Source organism: Notechis scutatus, chromosome 5 (assembly GCF_049901735.1).
Source record: "Notechis scutatus isolate UNSWTSFEM ecotype Mainland chromosome 5, rNotScu1.2, whole genome shotgun sequence".
NCBI classification, from domain to species: domain Eukaryota; kingdom Metazoa; phylum Chordata; class Lepidosauria; order Squamata; family Elapidae; genus Notechis; species Notechis scutatus.
In genome coordinates this window covers 22,986,596-23,006,344 of record NC_142013.1, presented here as the reverse complement: position 1 = coordinate 23,006,344, position 19,749 = coordinate 22,986,596, and the positions used below count along the sequence as shown (strand labels likewise).

The window sequence follows — 19,749 nt, the reverse complement described above, 5'->3', positions numbered from 1 at the left end:
GAGAACTTGGTAACTATTTTTAATATGATGAAAGCCAATCTTATCCGTGGTAACTGCAGTGATAGCACAGCTTATTTTACCATATTATAGAGGAGGAGGAGGAGGAGGAGGAGGAGGAGGAGGAGGAGGAGGAGGAGGAGGAGGAGGAGGAGGAGGAGGAGGAGGAGGAGGAGGAGGAGGAAAGGAGGAGGAGGAGGAGGAGGAGGAGGAGGAGGAGGAGGAGGAGAGAGAAAGAGAGAGAGAGAGAGAGAGACAAAGAGAGAGAAAGAGAGAAAGACAGAGAAAGAGAGAAAGACAGAGACAGAGAGAGAGACAGAGAGAGAAAAAGAAAGAAAGAAAGAAAGAAAGAAAGAAAGAAAGAAAGAAAGAAAGAAAGAAAGAAAGAAAGAAAGAAAGAAAGAAAGAAAGAAAGAAAGAAAGAAAGAGCAGCCCTAACATGATTGTAAATTTTATAGATGGAGTTCCCCAAAGACAAATTAGCAGAAACCTGAAAATTGGAATTTAGGGGATTGTATACAAAAACCTATTTTGCTTTAGTAGAGCTAGAGAACAGAGTAGCGTTTAAGTGTAGAGAGTAAGATTCACCCCAAAAATTATTTATACAGTTTACAAGATGAATTGAAAAACAGGCACATACGCTTATTAGTGCTATTAGTTTAGAGCTTAATACTGACTTAATGCTATGAATTCAAAAATGCTCCATAGGACATTGCAGACATAAGAGATACTGTTTCTGGCTTTTTTTAGCTGGACAATTCATAAAAAGAGCTATGAATTACAAAGATAGCTACATGTTTTTCCTGCATTGTTGCTTACGTTGAAATTTATAATATAATGCAATCTCTGTATTCCACAGTGATGCCACTGAAGGCAAAGAGTTTAGACAAGCCTCTTTTAAACTCCCCCAACTCTCCATGACCAATAGTAAATTGTGCACATGTACTGGAACATGCACATTTTGGTCTTCTCTGAACAATTTAGCATTGCCTATGTGATTGGAGAAACTCTGCATGTTAAATTTCAAATGTGTTTTTGCCAATTTAAAATGAAGCTGATCATATGTCTCTTCATAATGCAATATTTAAAAAAAATCGAAAATACAAAAAAGATGGGAGGGCAGAAGTGTTTAACATAAAATAACATTTTATTTGTGATCATGTTTATGGGGAGAGAATTTCTTTTCTGTCTCAGGGTTACTTCTTTTTCTCTGTCTGCTACTGAAGGCATGGGACCAACTGTATTGTTGTAACGGAGGACTTTGTACCATGCCTGAGTTCCCTTTCATGTTTCTGGTATCAGAGGAGCTACAGTTTACAAGTAATTTCTTTAGTCCAGAAGTAGTTCATTGTTGACTGTGTACAGAATAGCCAGACTGGTTGCAACTGAAATCAAAGAGAGATTAGTACAGTACAGTTGTCAAGGGAAAATACCTAGAGATCTTTTGGAAAATTCCTAAACTTAAAATCATAAAATGTACATGTAAGAATCAGGGAAACATCAAATTTTTGCTTTAACCAATTATTTCAAAACCAGCTAGTTACGGTGACAGCCTTACTAAAAGTAATATGGAGAGTGATGCAACCAAATTTAAAGTAAGGAATTGTTTCTTGATATGTGTATGGCTGTAAACAAATTAAATTTAATCAAAAAAGCATCTAGATTGTGTGACTCTTTTTTCCAACTCATTCTACTTGCCTCAATTGCACTGTTATGTATAGTAATCCTGCAGAATACAAAATTCATATAGGTGGCAAAATTCATATCCTTTTGTCATGGACATATTTTCAAAACATGATTTTATATATAGCTTATTGAGGAAATAAAAATAAAAATAAAATAATGTATCACTGGTAATTAGGAGACATCAGATAAAATTTAAAAATCCTTTATTTTTTATAATTAACTAATATAACAAAATGATTCAATAGTTTGTACACCAATCACCTTTCATAGAAATATAAATAGAAGATACCATTCGGTATTTTTACTATACTATTCAGAAGGTCTTCAGCATTTAAAGATATGCTATGTAAACAAACATATAATGTACGTTAAAAGAAACTGCTGGCTGGTTGCACAGCAGCAACCAGTTCTTAGTTTAATGTAGAGAAATAGAGATTTTGTTCAAGTAACAGAGGTCTTTTTAAGAAGCCACATTTTCAGTGTTAATTTTCAACATTTTTGTGAATAAGTAGTAAATTAAGCTTTTAAGAGAGTATACAGATATAGTTCTCATAAATACTTGGTTTGCTGTAATAAGGGACAGAATAAGCTATCGGCTCTTGGTAAGAGTCTGAATTTCCTACAAAAAGAGGAAGTGTCCATTGTAAGAACAATTCAGATGCTGACCTTGATCCCATCACGTTGGAACATAACACTGTCAACATGAAAACAGTCTGAGAAACATTTTACTCTACCAACAAGCATTCCTCATTGTTACACTAAAAACTCTTACTTGAAAGTTTTGTAACAGGGTCATTTGAAAGAGGTAGCCAAAATGACAATTCAGAGCCATCTATTTCTTCTTTATTTTTCCGTTGCATGATTCAGAAATCACCTATCTGTATGCAAAGAGGATACAGGATCATACAAAGATAATGGAACAGGAATAGGGTATCCAAGTTGTGTGGTTTGGTGGCAGGATGAGAACATCCAAAGGTGCCTGAAACTTCATGATAATCAGGGAAATAAATGTAACATTTGAAATGTTGAATCCTTTATTGTGACTGCTGGTTAAAACATCCTACATGGTGAACAATGACAATTCATTCGAAGAAGCGAATTTAACTTTATAAAGATTGTATTAGCATTGGACAACCATTTGTCTGAAATGGTATAGGGTTTCGTGCTTAAGCAGGCGGTTGGACTAGAAGAACTTCAAGGTGTTATTCTGAATATATCAGGTGTTATAGTTGATATATGTATTCTTTAAAGAAAAACTTGAATTATATTCCATGCACACACATTCATACTTAGACACATATGATATTTTTTTAATCTACCCATCAAGTCTTTCCCAAGAACCTGGGATAGGCAGATGTTGTTTGATGCTCTTAGAGGTATCATCCCAGGCTGTAAGCTGTTCCATGTAAAGCTGATTTAATATTATTATTGGATCAGTTGTACCAATCCACAAGTTATAAAATCATTCACGACCCTTTATAAGATCATCACACTTCACTTGGGATACAAATGTGTTACACAGTAATTAGCAATATGATTGCACTGACAGTGGTTAACAGTATAGTGTTGCATTTCCAATTATGCATTTCTTTGATTTTTTTTATCATGATCATTGTGGCATTTTGCTTTTACTTCCGTTATTAATTTTCCATTTTTTATGGAGAATTTACTGTTAAATTGGTGTAAAAACACTTGCCAAATCTTCCACTATGCTCATTTGTCATAGTGCGTTTTATTCCTATTAATAAATGATTACAAGTGAAAGTAAATGCATTTAGGCATCCTATCCTATCCCATCCCACCTCATCCTGTCCCATCCTATCCTTCCTATCCATCCTGTCCTGTCCTACCCTATCCATCCCATACTATCCATCCTGTCCTGTCCTGTCCTATCCTATCCATCCCATCCCATACTATCCATGCTGTCCTGTCCTAAAAATACAGTCCTAGCTTATGGATGAATATGTAGAATCTAATCTCAAATTCTTCAGTGGAATATATTCTCAAGATTATATGGTCACGGAAAAATATTGAATCTAGCATTGAGGGTAAGTGATTAATTTCTCAATACATATGCAGAAGATTACACAGTTAGATTACACTTTTTCATACATGCAATAAAAATAAGCACATAGCAGCAATAAGTCTTGTATTCTCTGTTCTATACATATCATTTTCTTCTACTGATATGACAATGGTGCTTTTCTATTAAAAAAAAAAAAACCTGAGATCCTTGTATAAGCATGTAAAAGGCAAATTGGAAAACAACCACAATGTAGAACAGGCAATTGGGATGAAACAGAACACGATGCCATGGCATTAGGAATGTACTAATTGTTTTGTTAATATGTTTTGTAGCTCAGGAAGCCCCCTATCTCCTTCGGAATGCCACTGATCAGGTGGTCAACACCAGCTACTCTCTTAGCCTGCAGTGTTCTGTACATGGTGTGCCAGAGCCCCAGGTATCATGGTATAAAAACAACAAACAGATACATCAAGAGCCAGGTGAGTGCAGCACCCATTGATTTTTTGTTTCTACTTAAGATTCCTTGTATTTTTCTGTTTCACGTGAAATAGTTCAACCAACTTCTCCTGCAATATTGAGCTACTGATTACAAAATTGAACTGCTTCTAGATCAATTCAGAAACCTCTTGTTCATTAGCCTGTCCTTGACTCAAGGGTTAGGTTAGTCTTTATTTCAGATTCTAGTTTTCTAGGATGTGCACGTGTGAGAGAGGGAGAGGGAGAAGGAGAGAGAGAAAGATAGAGATAATCTGCCAGCACATTACATGTTTCAAGCGATTTACTAACTTGAAACCTTCTTAAATTGTACCCTTGTGCTGGAATAGTCACATGAATACTCTTTCATTGCTTTGCTCCAATATAAGGTAAAGTTTTTAGGACATAGTCCAAGAAGGTAAAGAGTGCCAAAGCCTCTGTCATTTCAGTAATGTTTGTTAAACATGTTTTTGCATAAAAACATACCTATAGGAGAAACAAGTCAATCATAAACAAAAAATGTTTTATTCACAGGGAGGTCATAGATAAATGCTTGGAATTCATCTCAAAATAATTTGGTTGGCTAAAGTCTTTTCCAATGCAGAACTCAATCAGGTGCCCAAATTCTACTTAATAGCCATCAGTCATCAAAAGTCATCAACTACTTCATTATTATTTATGAAATAAACATATTTCATTAATTATACAAAAGAACATAATTCACATTAGTATTTGCATACATATTTAACATAATTGTCAACCTGGTTTAATACTTCACTGAATAAAAACCCACATTTGAACATGCCACCATAGATAAAGGATAATAACTAACGCAATCTGATTAAAACTCAGTACAAGAGATACAATATCATTATTACTGTAAGGAGAAACTATGACATTTCAGTTCCAAACATCCAAGAACATTTATCAGCAGACATCTGCCTCTCATCCTGGGCAAATTTATTTGTGACAATTTCTCAAAAATTATATTCAATGGATAGGAATATTGTTGGCAGGGATGATGTCAAAATCCTCATGCACAAAGGATTGGTGGTTGTTTTCTAGTTCAAAAAGACCTTCCTTGGAAAACCATATTCTAGATTCAGAGCTTTACATCTGTCAACTGTGTATTTCTTTTGTAGAAAAAAAAGGAGGAACCTCATTTCTTCTTTTTTTTTAAAAAAAAAAATTGTTCCTCACTAATCCCAATTGTGCTTTCCAGCTCTTGTAATTGCCTGCGATAACATCCATTACTTCCATATCCCAAGTAAACATTGCAATGTCTTTGTTTTGCAGGGCGTATCACAACTTCGGGGCTAGTTTATAACTGCAATATCCATCATAATAGGATTTTCTTTCACAAGTTATGCTCCGTGTTTATGAGCTACTCATTTTGAATCGTTCCAATTCTGCAGGTATAATATTAGGGCCAGGAAATCAGAGTCTCTTGATTGAAAGAGTACAAGAGAGTGATGCTGGATCCTATCAATGTATAGCCACTAATCTGAAAGGAATGGTGACAAGTTCAGCCTATGTTACAATACAAGGTAATGAAACCTTTTTCCTGCTTGATCTTTCCTAAAATTCTCAACTGATCTTTATAAAGCAGTTCTTGTTCCTCACAGAAAAACAGGTAAGGGGCATCTTATCTAGGACATGCTACTTTTATTTCTGTTGAACAAAGCTTTAACAAAGGAAATGCAATAGGTCAACGGGACAGCTAACGGGAAACACTTAATCAGAAAGTGTTTATATTGACCTGAAAATAAGTTTTGTTGCATTCCAACAAACAAGAGTCAGAATAGAAGGGGTATGTATATTTAGCCTCATTGCTTGCTTCACTTCCTGTTCCAGACTATAAACTGAGTGACCTATTTGATTCATCCTGGAGTTATTTATTTCTGCTTTCTTCTTTCATTCATTAAAACTGATAGTCTTGTTTGAGAATTGTGACCTCTGAGTAGGCTGAAAGGTCCAACACATGGTGCTGAGTTACCACCCTACATGGCACAGGACCAGACTATTTGTGGGACTATCTATCCAGCCTTGTTTTTATGTACCACACTGGGTCTATCAGGGAGGGCATGCTCCAAATCCCATTAAGGCATGCTCCAAATCCCATCCAGCAAATCATGCCAAATTCTTGGGCCTCAAAGTCATATCTTGTGGAACACCTTCCACCCAGTGATTAGGAGCCTTACATCTACATCTACATCATCTTCATCTTCATCTACATCATCCACATCCACATCCACATCCACATCCACATCCACATCCACATCCACATCCATCCATCCATCCATCCATCCATCCATCTATCTATCTATCTATCTATCTATCTATCTATCTATCTATTTTTCTATCATCTATCTACACACACACACAACACTTTGGTGGGAAGGTAACAGTATTCCATGTGCCTTTGGCCACATGACTATGGGAAATGTCTTCAGACAATGCTGGCTTCCAGTGAAATGGTGATTAGCACCATGGCCTAGAGTTGGGCATGATTACACAGGAAAATGTTTATATCTATCTATCTATCTATCTATCTATCTATCTATCTATCTATCTATCTATCTATCTATCATCTATCTATCCATCCATCCACCCACCCACCAACCCACCCACCCATCCATTTATCATCTATCATCTGTCTGTCTCTCTGTCTATCATCTATCATCTATCTAATCTATTAGTATTCTCTGTCTAGCTAAGCTTATTTTCAAACAAATTAAAGGTAGGCTGTAACATGGAACATAGTAAATAAAACAGTTTACTGGATAATCTCACTTTTATACCATGGTTCTCATCTAACTGTTTACTCATTTCCTAAAAGAATAGGTGAAAGCAATGTATCAACACTGTATTTCATGTTTATGTTAATGTATATCACTCCTTCTCGTAATTATTTTAATTATCTAAATAAAACCATATAATTTTGGAAAAATCATTTTTTCTATGTGTGCCTGATATTTGAGAAAATCAATTTTCCCCCTCTCAAAATCTACTGTGAGAAGTAGACTGTAACTTATCTAGATGTCCTTTTATTTCCAGTTATATTCTTTTTAAATAACACAATAAAACCATAAAACAATTATATACAATAATCTCCAGGGTTCTTAGCCCAAGCAAACAAAACCTGATGTTGCTGTTGCTTCTGAAATCATTCATTGCTCCAGTAATTTACGTATAGTGTAGCTCTGTGTTTTAAGTCTGATTAGGTCATATAACAAGCATACAATAAGCTAATGAATTGTCTGTCTATGTGACTGCCAAGGCAGTACATATATTTTTTAAGGAGGAGTAAGACCAGGAGCTTCAATGAGATCGTATCAATGTATTGTCCCTATGTTTGACAGATTTGTGGGGGAAAAAATAGTTTGTGATTCAGAGAGGAAGGAAACCGTCTGCTCTTTTTATTTCCTTACTGACTACTATTTTTGTATCGAAAAGGGATGATGACAGAGCAGGATTCAGCAAGTGCTTTCAACAGTTAAGTGTCCTAATCTTGGAATATTTCTAGAGTATCAGATTGGAACACATGGAAGTGATGCTCCATCTATTAATTATTTATAAACTTAATTTAATCACTTTCATGTTAGGGACCATTAAGAAAGGGATCAAAAATAAAACTGCCAATATTAAAACTCTTTTGCAAAAAAAAAAAAAAATGTTATTACTGAATGGAATCCAAGTGGAAAAGAAAAAAAGAAAGAAAGGAAGGAAGGAAGGAAGGAAGGAAGGAAGGAAGGAAGGAAGGAAGGAAGGAAGGAAGGAAGGAAGGAAGAACAAGGGAGAAAGGGAGAGATGGAAGGGAGGAAAGGAGATAAGAAAAAATATTGAAATAGAACAAAATCAGGAAGCTGGGCTAAATAAGATTATTAATGAATAAATGATGGCTAGAATAAGGATCCATACATAGGGATCCCATTATATTTTTACTGCCAGATTATAAAAAAATATTATTCCTATCTTCTACTAAATATTTATTTTTATATATAATAATTTTATTGAAGTTTACACATTGCATACATCATAGCCAAATTCTGTGCAGCATGTAAAACCCAATATGAGATAATGAGAACAGAGTTCTAAATAAAAAACTTTTTAAAAAATGACAGAGTTCTGCTTTAAAATGGGCAGCTTACACATCTATCCAATAAAGAAATAAGTAAGTAAGTAAAAGTAAGTAAGTAAGTAAGTAAGTAAGGAAGGAAGGAAGGAAGGAAGGAAGGAAGGAAGGAAGGAAGGAAGGAAGGAAGGAAAAGAAAGAGATAGTCCATCAACATTTGAGATATTCCCATAAAAATGTGAAATTGACAATGTGCATCTCAATCTAGCTTTTGTATCAGTGTTGTCTTCTTTGGCTGTTGATTTTTAACCCTAATAAAAGTTTAATTCATTCTTTCTAGGAACTTCCTAAATATAACTTTCTATGTCTTTCAATGTACTGCATGGGACTAGCATTACAAGACCAAACTTTACTATTCATTTTCAAGTGACTCTGAATTACCATAGGCTATTGTTAGGTTTAGTAAACATTTGTTCAAGTCTGACTTTTTTCACACACTCTGATAAGAACTACAGTATATCAGAAATGATTATAAGTAGGAATCTGGTTAATACTATGAAGAGGCTGCCTTAGGAAAAGAAACAGTTGAAGGAAACCAAGAATGTGACTGCCCCTTCATAAAGTCACTTAAAATAGGCATTATAGACTTCTGGACTAGTCAAGAACCCCACAAGGAAAACATTAATCATTCCCTCTTTCTTTTGCCAAGAATGACAGTGGACTGGAAGGCTGAACAGCAAGACACATTCCTGGAAAATCATATTCCAGATCTGCCTGTTCCACAGTTTGCTCAGCAGATGTTGAGTCAGAGTTACAGGAGGTTTTACAGAAATTGCATATATGATTGGGATACAATCAGGGGTGGGATTCAAATTTTTTAACAACCGGTTCTGTGGGCATGGCTAAGTTGGTGGGCATGGCTTGGTGGTCATGTTATTGGCTGGGCATGGCCAACTCAATATCACTCACATCGAGGCATGCATCTCCTCGCCTGGCCTCTCATGACTGTGGAGATGCTGCAGCAGTCGTAAGTGTGAAAAATGGTTTAAGTCACTTTTTTCAGTGCCATTGTAACTTTGAATGGTCACTCCACACAAGCAAAGTACCAGCAAAGGAGTGGAAAAATGACTCCAGAGACGGCCTTGAGACAGGAAGTCTAGTCCTGCCAAGAATGTAATAAGGGTTAATGGAGAGGCAGTTTCTGTAAGCAACACCAGAATGTTTCTCTCCTGCCTTCCTTACAGGATTAGTCCAGTAATTTCTTCTAAGAACTGGTACTCCAAACTGCTTAGAATGTTAACAACCGGTTCTAGCAAATAGGTGTGAACTGGTAGAATCCCACCCCTGGATACAATTCCAAGAATTGAAATAAATATTTTACTGGGGATGTATAAAGAGAATTATGTTATAATAATTATTTTTTCTTCGATTTAGATTCTACTATTTTTCTTTCTTTCTCCTCTCTTTTCCCACCTCTTCAATCATTCATTTGTACATGTTCTTGTGGCACTTGATCATGCAGAATCCAATCAGACCACGATCACAGAGAACATCTTATCTAAGGATTATAGCTTTTGAGATATGTAGCTGGGATCAGAACCAGTTTGGAGTCGTGATTAAGGTGCTGGCCTAGGAACCAGGAGACTGTGAGTTCTAGGCCCACCTTAGGAATGAAAGCCAGTAAGATTCCGGTTTGAGTCTCTTCGGCAACAGACCGAAATCCGCGATCGTGCGCAGTCTCGATCTGTGCTCACCACTGGAGCGCCACGAGCCAGCTGGTTTTGGGGCTAAGCCACCCCGTAGAGGTGGTGAAGAGGGGAGAGACTGCCAGCAGGGTCGAGGAGAGCCTCATCTCTCTTTCCCAGCTGGCCATTACTCCCTTTCCCGAAGGCGGTTGCAGTGGTGGCCAGAAATGGCCACCTCAAAGAAGAACTGAACCGAAAAAGAATGTGCAGGAGGAAGATAAGAAGAGAAAGTTTTGGTCGACTGGGTTAAACTGAAAAAGCAATAACGTAAGGTACCCTGGAATTTAAACTAAATACCATTGTTCCCAAAGAAGATTTTGAAGCAGCAAAGGAGAGAAAAAAGGGAAAGGATTAGGGTTTTTTTTCTCTTCCCTTTCATATACTGACAGCTAAGAGACTTAAGCAAGATATTGGGAAAAAATCCACTTTGACATTAATAGGCATTTAAGCTGAAAATAAAAGTCAAAGGGATAATAAAAATTTCTGGATATTTAAAGGTTTTTAAAAGCAGGAAAGGAGAAAAAAAAAGAATAAAAGGGTAGGATCTGGAAAAATGGAGGAGACTGCCTGGAACTAAGGAATGGAACTGTAACTAAAAGGAACTTACAGTGAAACTTTAACAAGATTCCCCAAAGATACATCCTAACTGAAACTTGGCAACAAAATAATAGAACCCCAGGAAGAGAAAGTGGAAAAAAGAAGCAAGAAGAAACAGCCTTGGATTATTTGGATTACTTGGTGATTTTTGGTTTTTGCATCTAAATGACTAAAACTAATCGGGTGGTTGTTTAAAAGTGTTTAAAATGGCATCACTCTTAGAAGAACTGAAAATGGAACTTAAAAAAATAGAAAGAAGATGCACAAGAAGGGAGAGGTTCTTTTGGCTTTGTATTTCAATTGTTAGATATGGAGATCTGGAACTATGAGAAACAACAAGAAGTGCTTGCAGAACAAGAAGATCAGGACAAAGAAGAAGCCATCTTTAATGATCAAATAATTTTAAGTGGGGGGAAAAAAGGAAAAGGGGGAAAGAGAGTGAAAGGTTTAAGACTAGAAAAAACAACCAAAAAGAAGAAGAAGAGTTTGAAAGATAAGTATAATATTAGAAAGCAACAGAAGAGGGGATTACAGATGAGATAATTAGAAGTAGAGAGACGAGGGGGTAAAAAGGGAGAAGAAGAGGGGGAATAAGGTAAGGTAAAGAAGTTGTAAAAGACAGAAACAAGAAATGGAGAAACAGGAAAAAGATATAAGGATTGTAACCATAAGCTTGTTTAGAGATAATGGGTGAAAATTTAATTGCAAAAGGGATTCTGCAAAGGTACATAAGATAGCATTGTTATATTACAAATAGAAATAATTTTAGAAAATATGACTAAAATGATGGATAAAATATTCACTGTAATGTAGTGGAATGTTTGTTAATAAATAAATGAATTAAAGTGAATGAGATAATTAAATTAGAAAAGGATGGGAACATTTTAATTATTATTAATGATTTATAAAAATATAAGTGAGAAATATGGAAAAAAAAGAATTAATTATGGAAAGTTTATAAGTGTTCCCAAGGAAGTATGATATTTAATTGAAAAGAAATGTTAAAGATGTTAAGATTTTAATGAATATTAATGATAGAATTGAATTGGAATGGAATGTGTGATTTATTTACATATATATATAATCTTTTCTTTTTAAGAATATAGTGTGTATTTTAAGAAGGTACCAAGCAGAATTCAATTGGAAGTTATGTATTATATTGAATGCTATAATCTTAAAGGTATACATTGGAGCTTAAATAAGAGTTTGAATGGATAAAATTAAAAGATATAAAGGTATCATACTCCAATTAGTAACTACAGAGGAAAATTTGTTTAATGAGAAAAAATAATATGAAATTGAAACAGGACAGACAAAAGTATAAATATAATGATTTGAATTGAGATGAGATAATTAAAATAAAGTTGAGAAAATTAAAAGAGGGGAGAAACTATGTAGAAAATATAAAACAGTAATAAGATGTGGAATAGACCATAAAAATGAGCATGAAATTGAGTTTGTGTCTGTATGAAGAAGTGATAAACTGGGACCATGTTATTTCCAAAAAAAGATGTTTTATTTGTATTTTGTTTTTGTGAAAACCCAAATAAAATTTTCAAAAAAAAAAAAAAAAAAAGGAATGAAAGGCAGTTGAGTGGCTTTTCGCCAGTCACTCTTTCTCAGCCCAATTCACCTCATAGAATTGTTGTTGTGAGGAAAATAAGAAGAGAAGAAAGAAGTAGTAGGTACTTGAGTTACTTATAAAGGTGAGAAAAAAGCCGTCTTTTAAAAATTAAGTAAATCTGTTGCTGATGGGGAATGTTAACAAATATAAAGCAACAAGTGAACCAGTGACCATTGAGCAGCATGTTGTTGCACTGACTTGACAATTCAAAACAGTTCGTTGTGCTTATTACTATCCTGGGAAATCTTGAACATGCAAGAGTTACAAGCAAACTGGAAATTTTGTATAATAGCACAAAGAAATGGCAGCATGGAGCTACTACCTGTGTCACAAAAGTGAGGATTCTTTCAATCAATTCAAAATATTTTTATCAGAATTGACATATGTGATATACAAAATATTTTTCATGATTTTTGTTAACAATACACTGATTTGAGTAACCACTGACATTACTTATATCCTAAATGTACAGGATACTAATTTGAGGAAATAGAATGTAAGATAGGCCATTCTGTAAATTGAAAAGTACCATGTGTAGACCTTGAGTAAGGTGTGTGACCACAAATAAAAAGACAAAATCTGCAGTATCCATACTAACAGTTTTTTTATTTATATTATCTTTCTCTTCTGCGCTTTATTCAGCCTTAAGACCATTAAGACCATTTAATTTGCTGAAATTTCTAAAAATTGAAGCTGGTGCCAAGAATCACCTAAAACGTATGGAAGAATGGACAGAAATGGACCCATATAAGAATGTATAGTTATTAGCATCCAGATAATACAGATAATCAGAGTTGGAAGGGACCTTGTAGGTCATCTAGTCCAATCCCCCGCCCAAGTGGGAGACCCTACACCATGTCTGACAAATGGCAGTCCAATCTCTTCTTGAAAGTCTCAAGTGATGGCGCTCCCACAACTTCCAAGGGCAAGCTGTTCCATTGGTTGATTGTTCTCACTGTCAGAAAGTTTCTCCTTGTTTCCAGGTGAAATCTCTCCTTGTTCAGTTTCCATTCCTTGTCTGGCTTACAGGCGCTTTAGAAAATAGCTTGACCCCTTCCTCCCTGTGGCAGCCCCTCATCCATATTAGCTTTTGTCTTCACAACATTTATTTTCCACAAAATGTGTAAACTATTTTGCAGAGATGATTTCTTCTAGACCAACAATTTCTGACTGACACTATATCCACGGCTTTTTGTATATGGAATCATTACACAACAATTCCAATAAGAATACGTGAGAGTTTCTGAAGTATTCTATAGATTATGGGAATTCTCTGAGAACATATCTGAGAATGGAAATTAGCATGAATACAATATTTCTATCTGAAAATATATATACTTTTATTATATGCCAGGTTTTTTCAAGTGAGAAGGCAACACTTCAGGAATATATTTTTAAAGACATGAAGACCAGATAAATAGATTCATTTTATATATATAAAAGAAACCTATGTTTTCCATTCTAAAAGACTTCTGAAGACTGTGGTATATCAAAGTCAAAAACTATTTATAATAATCAATTTTCTTGCACTTCTTTCTCCTACCTGTGTTAGAAGCAAATCTCTGTTGCGTAGGCAAAAGTACCCATCTGTTCCTTGTTCTGATAATGGCCTGATCTAGTTTCAGGTTGTTTGTTTTTGATTAAGTGAAAACTTTCACAGGAATTAAAATGTGATGGCCTTGTGAATTGGCTTTGTAAGAGGTTAAATACATCATTTTCTCTAAGTTGTGATGCCCATGGAAAAAAATAGATGAAGCTTAGGATCATACCATCACAGCTCCTATCTTGATTATTTGACCCTGCACCAGGGACACTGCTACTTCAGTTAGTCAGCTTATTTATCCATCTCTGAAAAGGAGGCAGGACGCCAGATGAGGAGCTTTTAATGCAGCCACCCAGATTCCAATGAAGCCGACAGCCACCGCCTCAGAGCAGTTCACTTAAAACCAAACACACATTTTCTTGGCATTGGGCTATGGAGGCCAGCCAACAGCCTAACTCATTTGAAGCTCTTAAAATTAAGACCGACATTTTAATTTGAGAATATCCTGAAAGAAGGTCTTGAAACTACAGCTGGCTCAGAATGGTTATAAGAGCTTGGCATTATTATACTTAAATTGCAGCTATAATAATGAAGTATACAGTATAGTACAATAATATAGTACAGTATAGTTATATAGTAATACTATGATATCATTTAGTACAGCACAGGGGTGGGGTTCAAAAAATTTAGCAAGGGGTTCTCTACCCAGTTGCTGGGTGGGTGTGGCCTAGTCGGCCTCCTGGACCACGGTGGGAAGGGGTGTTTTTGCCCTCCTGGGCTCCGGAGGCTTTCCTCAAGCCTCCGGGAGGGCAAAAATGGCCTCCCCAGGCTCTGGAGGCCTTCCCGGACTTCCGATTGGCCTGTTTTTCACCCTTCCTGAGCCTCCGTGTACGCCCTGCACTCACCTGCATCCCAAATGGGCCACGTGGGGCAATGGTGGGATTCATTTTTTTTTTACTACCGGTTTCTGTGTGTGTGGCTTGGTGGGCATGGCAGGAGAAGGATACTGTAAAATCTCCAGTCAGAGGTGGTATTTGCCGGTTCTCCAAACTACTGAAAATTTCCACTACTGGTTCTCCAGAACTGGTCAGAACCTGCTGAATACCACCTCTGGCGTGGGGACTCCTGGGAGGGGAGGAGGGGAGTGGGCGGGTCCATGCAGGAATGGGATTTGGGGGTTGCCCGAACTGCACAGAATCTTAGCTAGGGGTTTTCCTGGACCTCTGCGAACCCCCAGCAGCCACCCCCGGTACAGCAGTAAGGTATATATAATAACAATATGGTAGCCAGGAATTCAGAGAACTGTGTTGTCATTGACTAATGATGATATCTGTTGCCACTCTTACTGGTTCAATTGATGCTGCTTAAAAAGGAAACAACTGTGTACTACAATTATATTTCAATATATGTTAAGCTCTGCATTTATTCTTATAGAAACTAATGTTGGTATTTACAATAAACTTGTTGGTTTGCTTGCTTGTTTTTAGGAACATCTGAAAACTCAAATCTGGAGCTAATAACATTGACCTGCACCTGTTTGGCAGCCACACTCTTCTGGCTCCTGTTAACTCTCTTCATACGAAAGCTGAAAAGGGTAAAGAGAAAGCTATCCCAAACTTCTATTTTAGAGGTTATTTTAGTGCGTGGTTGTCCAGTGTTTTGGCTTGCCTAGACTGCATTTAGTGAAGAGAAATTGTTGCTTATCTATCTATCTATCTATCTATCTATCTATCTATCTATCTATCATATATATATAAGTGAAATACCACTCAAGCATCATCACAAAATCTCCAGAACTGTAAAGTCTACCAACTTGAAATTTGGTACATATGTTGCTCTTGGCTTCTAGGTGCTCTCTAAGAAAGGATTTTTTGAAATGATCAACAGAGCATTAGTATTTTGTATATTATTATTAACACGCTCTGATGCTAAGGAGTTCTACTCCCCCTCCCCAGCTGAAAAGAAATCTATTCCAAATGCAAAACACAAGCAGAGGAGAGGAGTTTCGGTTTTATTTTCACAGCACCAAGCAGCTTTAGTAGGGGAATAGTTGAGCTAAGCCACGCCCAGCCCAGGCTGTCTCCTTCTTGCTCACACAGCAAATACTGTTTCAGTTTCCAAACAGCTCTCAACTCTCTCACACACTGACAGGATGCTAGCCAGATGAATACCGATGGATGCTGGTAAGCAGAGGCAGAATTTTCCCCCCTTATTTTCCTCCCCAAAAACTAAGCCTGACCACATAGTTTCATAGCGAAGCACAGTATAGAGCTAGTGAAATATATAATAGAGTTAATGTTAATAGTTAATAAACTACCTTTATTTTTTAAATATGTTTATGATCTTGTGGGGCCATATGACTATCTGGCCAGGACTGCATGTGGGCCCCGGGATGGACATGCCTACTTTAGTGAATCTTTTAGCCAGAAGTTTATATTTCAGGGTTATGCATGAGAGAGACTCCCAGTTTCATACATGACTATGCTCCATTGGCCAGTTATACCCTAAAAGCTGGATATACTTGTAAGTAAAGTTGGGTTTAATCAACCTATCATAATTGATTTTTACAACTTCCTTTTTATCTGAAGCAGAAATTCGTTTCTTCTTATCTTATTTTACAAAAGTTTTGCTAAAGAGATATTTAGAAGATGCCTACATTCCCTCAGACTTGAAACCCATGCACAGGTATTTTTGGTATGTTCTGGTACCCTCTCCCTTTTTTAGCATAAATTCTGGGTGTGTGGGTGTGCGTGTGCAGGGGTGGGATTCTACAGGGTCGCGCCTATTTACTAGAACCGGTTGTTAACATTCTAAGCAGTTCGGAGAACCGGTTGTTAGAAGAAATTACTGGCCTAATCCTGTAAAGGCAGGCAGGAAGGAAACATTCTGGTGTTGCTTACAGAAACTGCCTCTCCGTTAACCCTTATTACATTCTTGGCAGGACTAGACTTCCTGTCTCAGGAACTTCTCTGGAGTTATTTTTCCTCTCTTTTGCTGGTACTTTGCTTGTGTGAAGTGACCATTCAAAGGGAAAATTTTTTTAAAAAATGTTGTGGCTTGTCGGCCGCCGGCCCCTCCAGCAGCTGAATCAGAGGAGGAGGAGGCGTGGGAATCAGGGTGAGCATCAAGGCAATCTGAGAGCTCTGAGGGGAAGAGGGAGTGGAGCTGGCAGAGAGAGAGAGACAGAGCTGGAGCCTGGGCCATCCATGAGCCCTCAGATGGAGAGTCAACAGCCCCCAGGTCTGGAGATGGCTGATGAGGAAGAGGAGGAACAACTGGGTCCAGTGCCTGATGTGCGGATCCGCAGAAGGCAGAGGAGAGGAGAGCAGTGGAAATATGTGGGCTGATCCTTGGGAAGGAAGAGCACCACTGCTAGCGAAGGCCCACCCTAGCTCTGGGGATAAAAGGCAGGGGGCAGAAATGAATAGATGTGGCAGACAACTATTCATCTCCCAGACGGACGGACTTGTTAGCCTGTGGTGAGAGAGAAACTTTTTGTAGGGGCTGCCGACAAAATAATAAAGGAATCTTTGAGTTAACATCAACTTTTGTTGTACTTGGGTCAGAACAGAAATAACTACCCCATCACAAGTACAAACAATTCTGATAACTTATCGCCATCTCTTAAAATATATCACATGGTCTTTTCTTTTCCATATTTTACCTCTTAACCAGCTTAAATTTTCTCAAGCAGGCCCCCATATCATATAAATGATTTAGTGCTCATTGGTCACCTCATTTTCTAATTAGAGCATAAAGATGCCCTATTAGAGAACACATCCACCTGGGATAGCCTTTATTTCAACCCCAGGTTTCCTATGGAGGCAGCTTATATTCATCTTTGGCTGTTTTAAAATAGAACTTTCCCCCCCTCTTTCCTCAAGACAAGACTTACTGTAGAAATACTCTTCTGCTGTATGATATCTCACTGACAAAGTTAAACATGACATAATCTGGGCTTGAGATCCGCCCAGATCTCTTTGGTTACTTCTGATTGCTGCAGGTATGCCACCAGTCCTGGAGATTACAAAACGTGGTTCAGACCCCACATCTGTGCATGCATCTTTTGAAATATTGCTAGACTCATAATGGTTCAAGAAGGTTGATTTTAACCTGAGGGAGAAAACTAGGTTATGTGGAATGAAAAGGTGTGATTTCCATTAGACATCTAACACTTTAAATAGTAATCCCAGAGAGAATGAAGAACAGCCTCGCCCTGAATACCTAGACTGGATTGGAATCTCAACCATACTAAGATTTGGGAGGTCAGTAAAAACTTGACCTCAGCTTGTTTGCTGAATTCACACTGAGTCACAGATGGAATCCAGAAGAGACCAGGTTTTCCATCGGATAGAGGAAAGAATAGTACCTTCATATCTTTTAAACTGAGTGGTAATAAGCATGATTTTAAAAGTGCCCATGTTATAAACATTTTGTGTTCCTATCACCTTTATATTTTAAAAATATGCTATTTAACATTCTAAAATTGAATTTAGAAAACAATTATTGGATAAATAAATATGAATACAAGGTCCCTTCCAACTCTGATTATCTGTTATCTGTTATCTTAAGTATCTTGCAAAGTGAGCGTGCCATCAAGAGCACAGGCTGGAATTCCTCTATTTTTCTCTGAATCAAGGTTAATTAGCTCGATCATATATATATATAGATACTCATGCATAAATCTCTCCGAAATCAGTTAAGCTTCTTCAGAAATAAGTACATATAAGATTACAGTTTTAATCCTTCCTACAGGCTAGTGATTCTAAATTAGTTTTAGCGATGATTATGGGGAAACAAGATCGTGAATGCAGAAGTCCAAAGGGAAATGCAAATTCTTGAACATTTGAAAAATGCATGCACAAAATGTTACTGATTAATGTTTTGCAGATTACATTTAAGCCTTGCACAACTTTTAAACCACATTTGGTCCCTCTCTCTCCCTTTCTCATTTTTTTTAACAAACATTGACAGCTGAACTTATCTGTTGCATATGCCAGAATTTTGTTTTGTGAATGGCTGTCAGCCAAATCTATTTTTAGGGGTCAAAGTTAGTCATTTTCTCAAAATACCCTTGCTTGAAAATACAGGCTCAAATCTCTATCACAGGGCTATTATTGAGGATTTTTTTTCATATGGGTTTAATAAAAAGAAGAACCACACACAGACACAAATTAAGCATCCAATATGTAAGTGAGAGATAGGGGTACAATGTGGCCATAGCAAAATTAAAGTGAAGAAATTTTAGAATATTGTGTTTTGGCACAGAAAATATACATCTGTAATGTGAGTTGCTTCTGCAATCATAGATAATTAATCTACCATATTTCTGACCATAATCAGAACAACTTTGTCAAAATTGCTTTTACGTCCTAAAAGTGATAATGGAATTTAAACATTCTTTTCTAGCCTTCTTCCTCCGAAATAAAGTCAGACTATTTGTCAATCATAATGGATCCTGAAGAAGTCCCCTTAGATGAACAATGTGAACGGCTTCCTTATGAGGCCAGCAAATGGGAGTTTGCTCGGGAAAGGCTTAAGTTGGGTAAATATATCTATATTATTCTGAATGAGTAGGATGAGAATTTAAAAATGCTGGTCTTTTCATCTGTACTTTTCTTCATCTGATTCATTGACTAAAATTCAGGTAAGAAATTTTTTATCAAGGGAAGTATTAATTGGAATGATTAATTAGGTATGTTTCTTTCCCTTCTGTATACCTAGAGGTAGGCATATACAATCTATAAGCAAATACACTGAAGCAGGCAGTTACATTAAATCTAAATTATAATAATTCCAGTGGATCCTGCATTTTTCTGCTTGTTTTGAAGGTATATGTAGTATTTGAATTAGGATATATCTTGTAAAAAACAAGATTTCTGTCTTGAATGTGCACACAGTAAAATATATATTTACGATAGTTATAGTAAATATTCGGGTTTCTTTAAGAAGGATATGGAAGTTAAAACAGGTTCTTGTCTG

At 36.6% G+C, this 19,749-nt stretch overlaps 1 protein-coding gene across 3 annotated transcripts in view; it reads left to right on the top strand.

The window, feature by feature from the left end:
- The window catches only part of FLT1 (fms related receptor tyrosine kinase 1), a 120,910-nt gene that overhangs the window by 73,334 nt on the left and 27,827 nt on the right, over positions 1-19,749 (top strand). For all 3 annotated transcript variants that reach the window (XM_087966325.1, XM_026675044.2, XM_087966326.1), the window contains exons 14-17: positions 4,042-4,188; positions 5,599-5,730; positions 15,255-15,361; positions 19,177-19,312. In XM_087966325.1, coding sequence (XP_087822451.1) covers positions 4,042-4,188; positions 5,599-5,730; positions 15,255-15,361; positions 19,177-19,312 — 522 coding nt within the window. The remainder of the gene's footprint in view (positions 1-4,041; positions 4,189-5,598; positions 5,731-15,254; positions 15,362-19,176; positions 19,313-19,749) is intronic.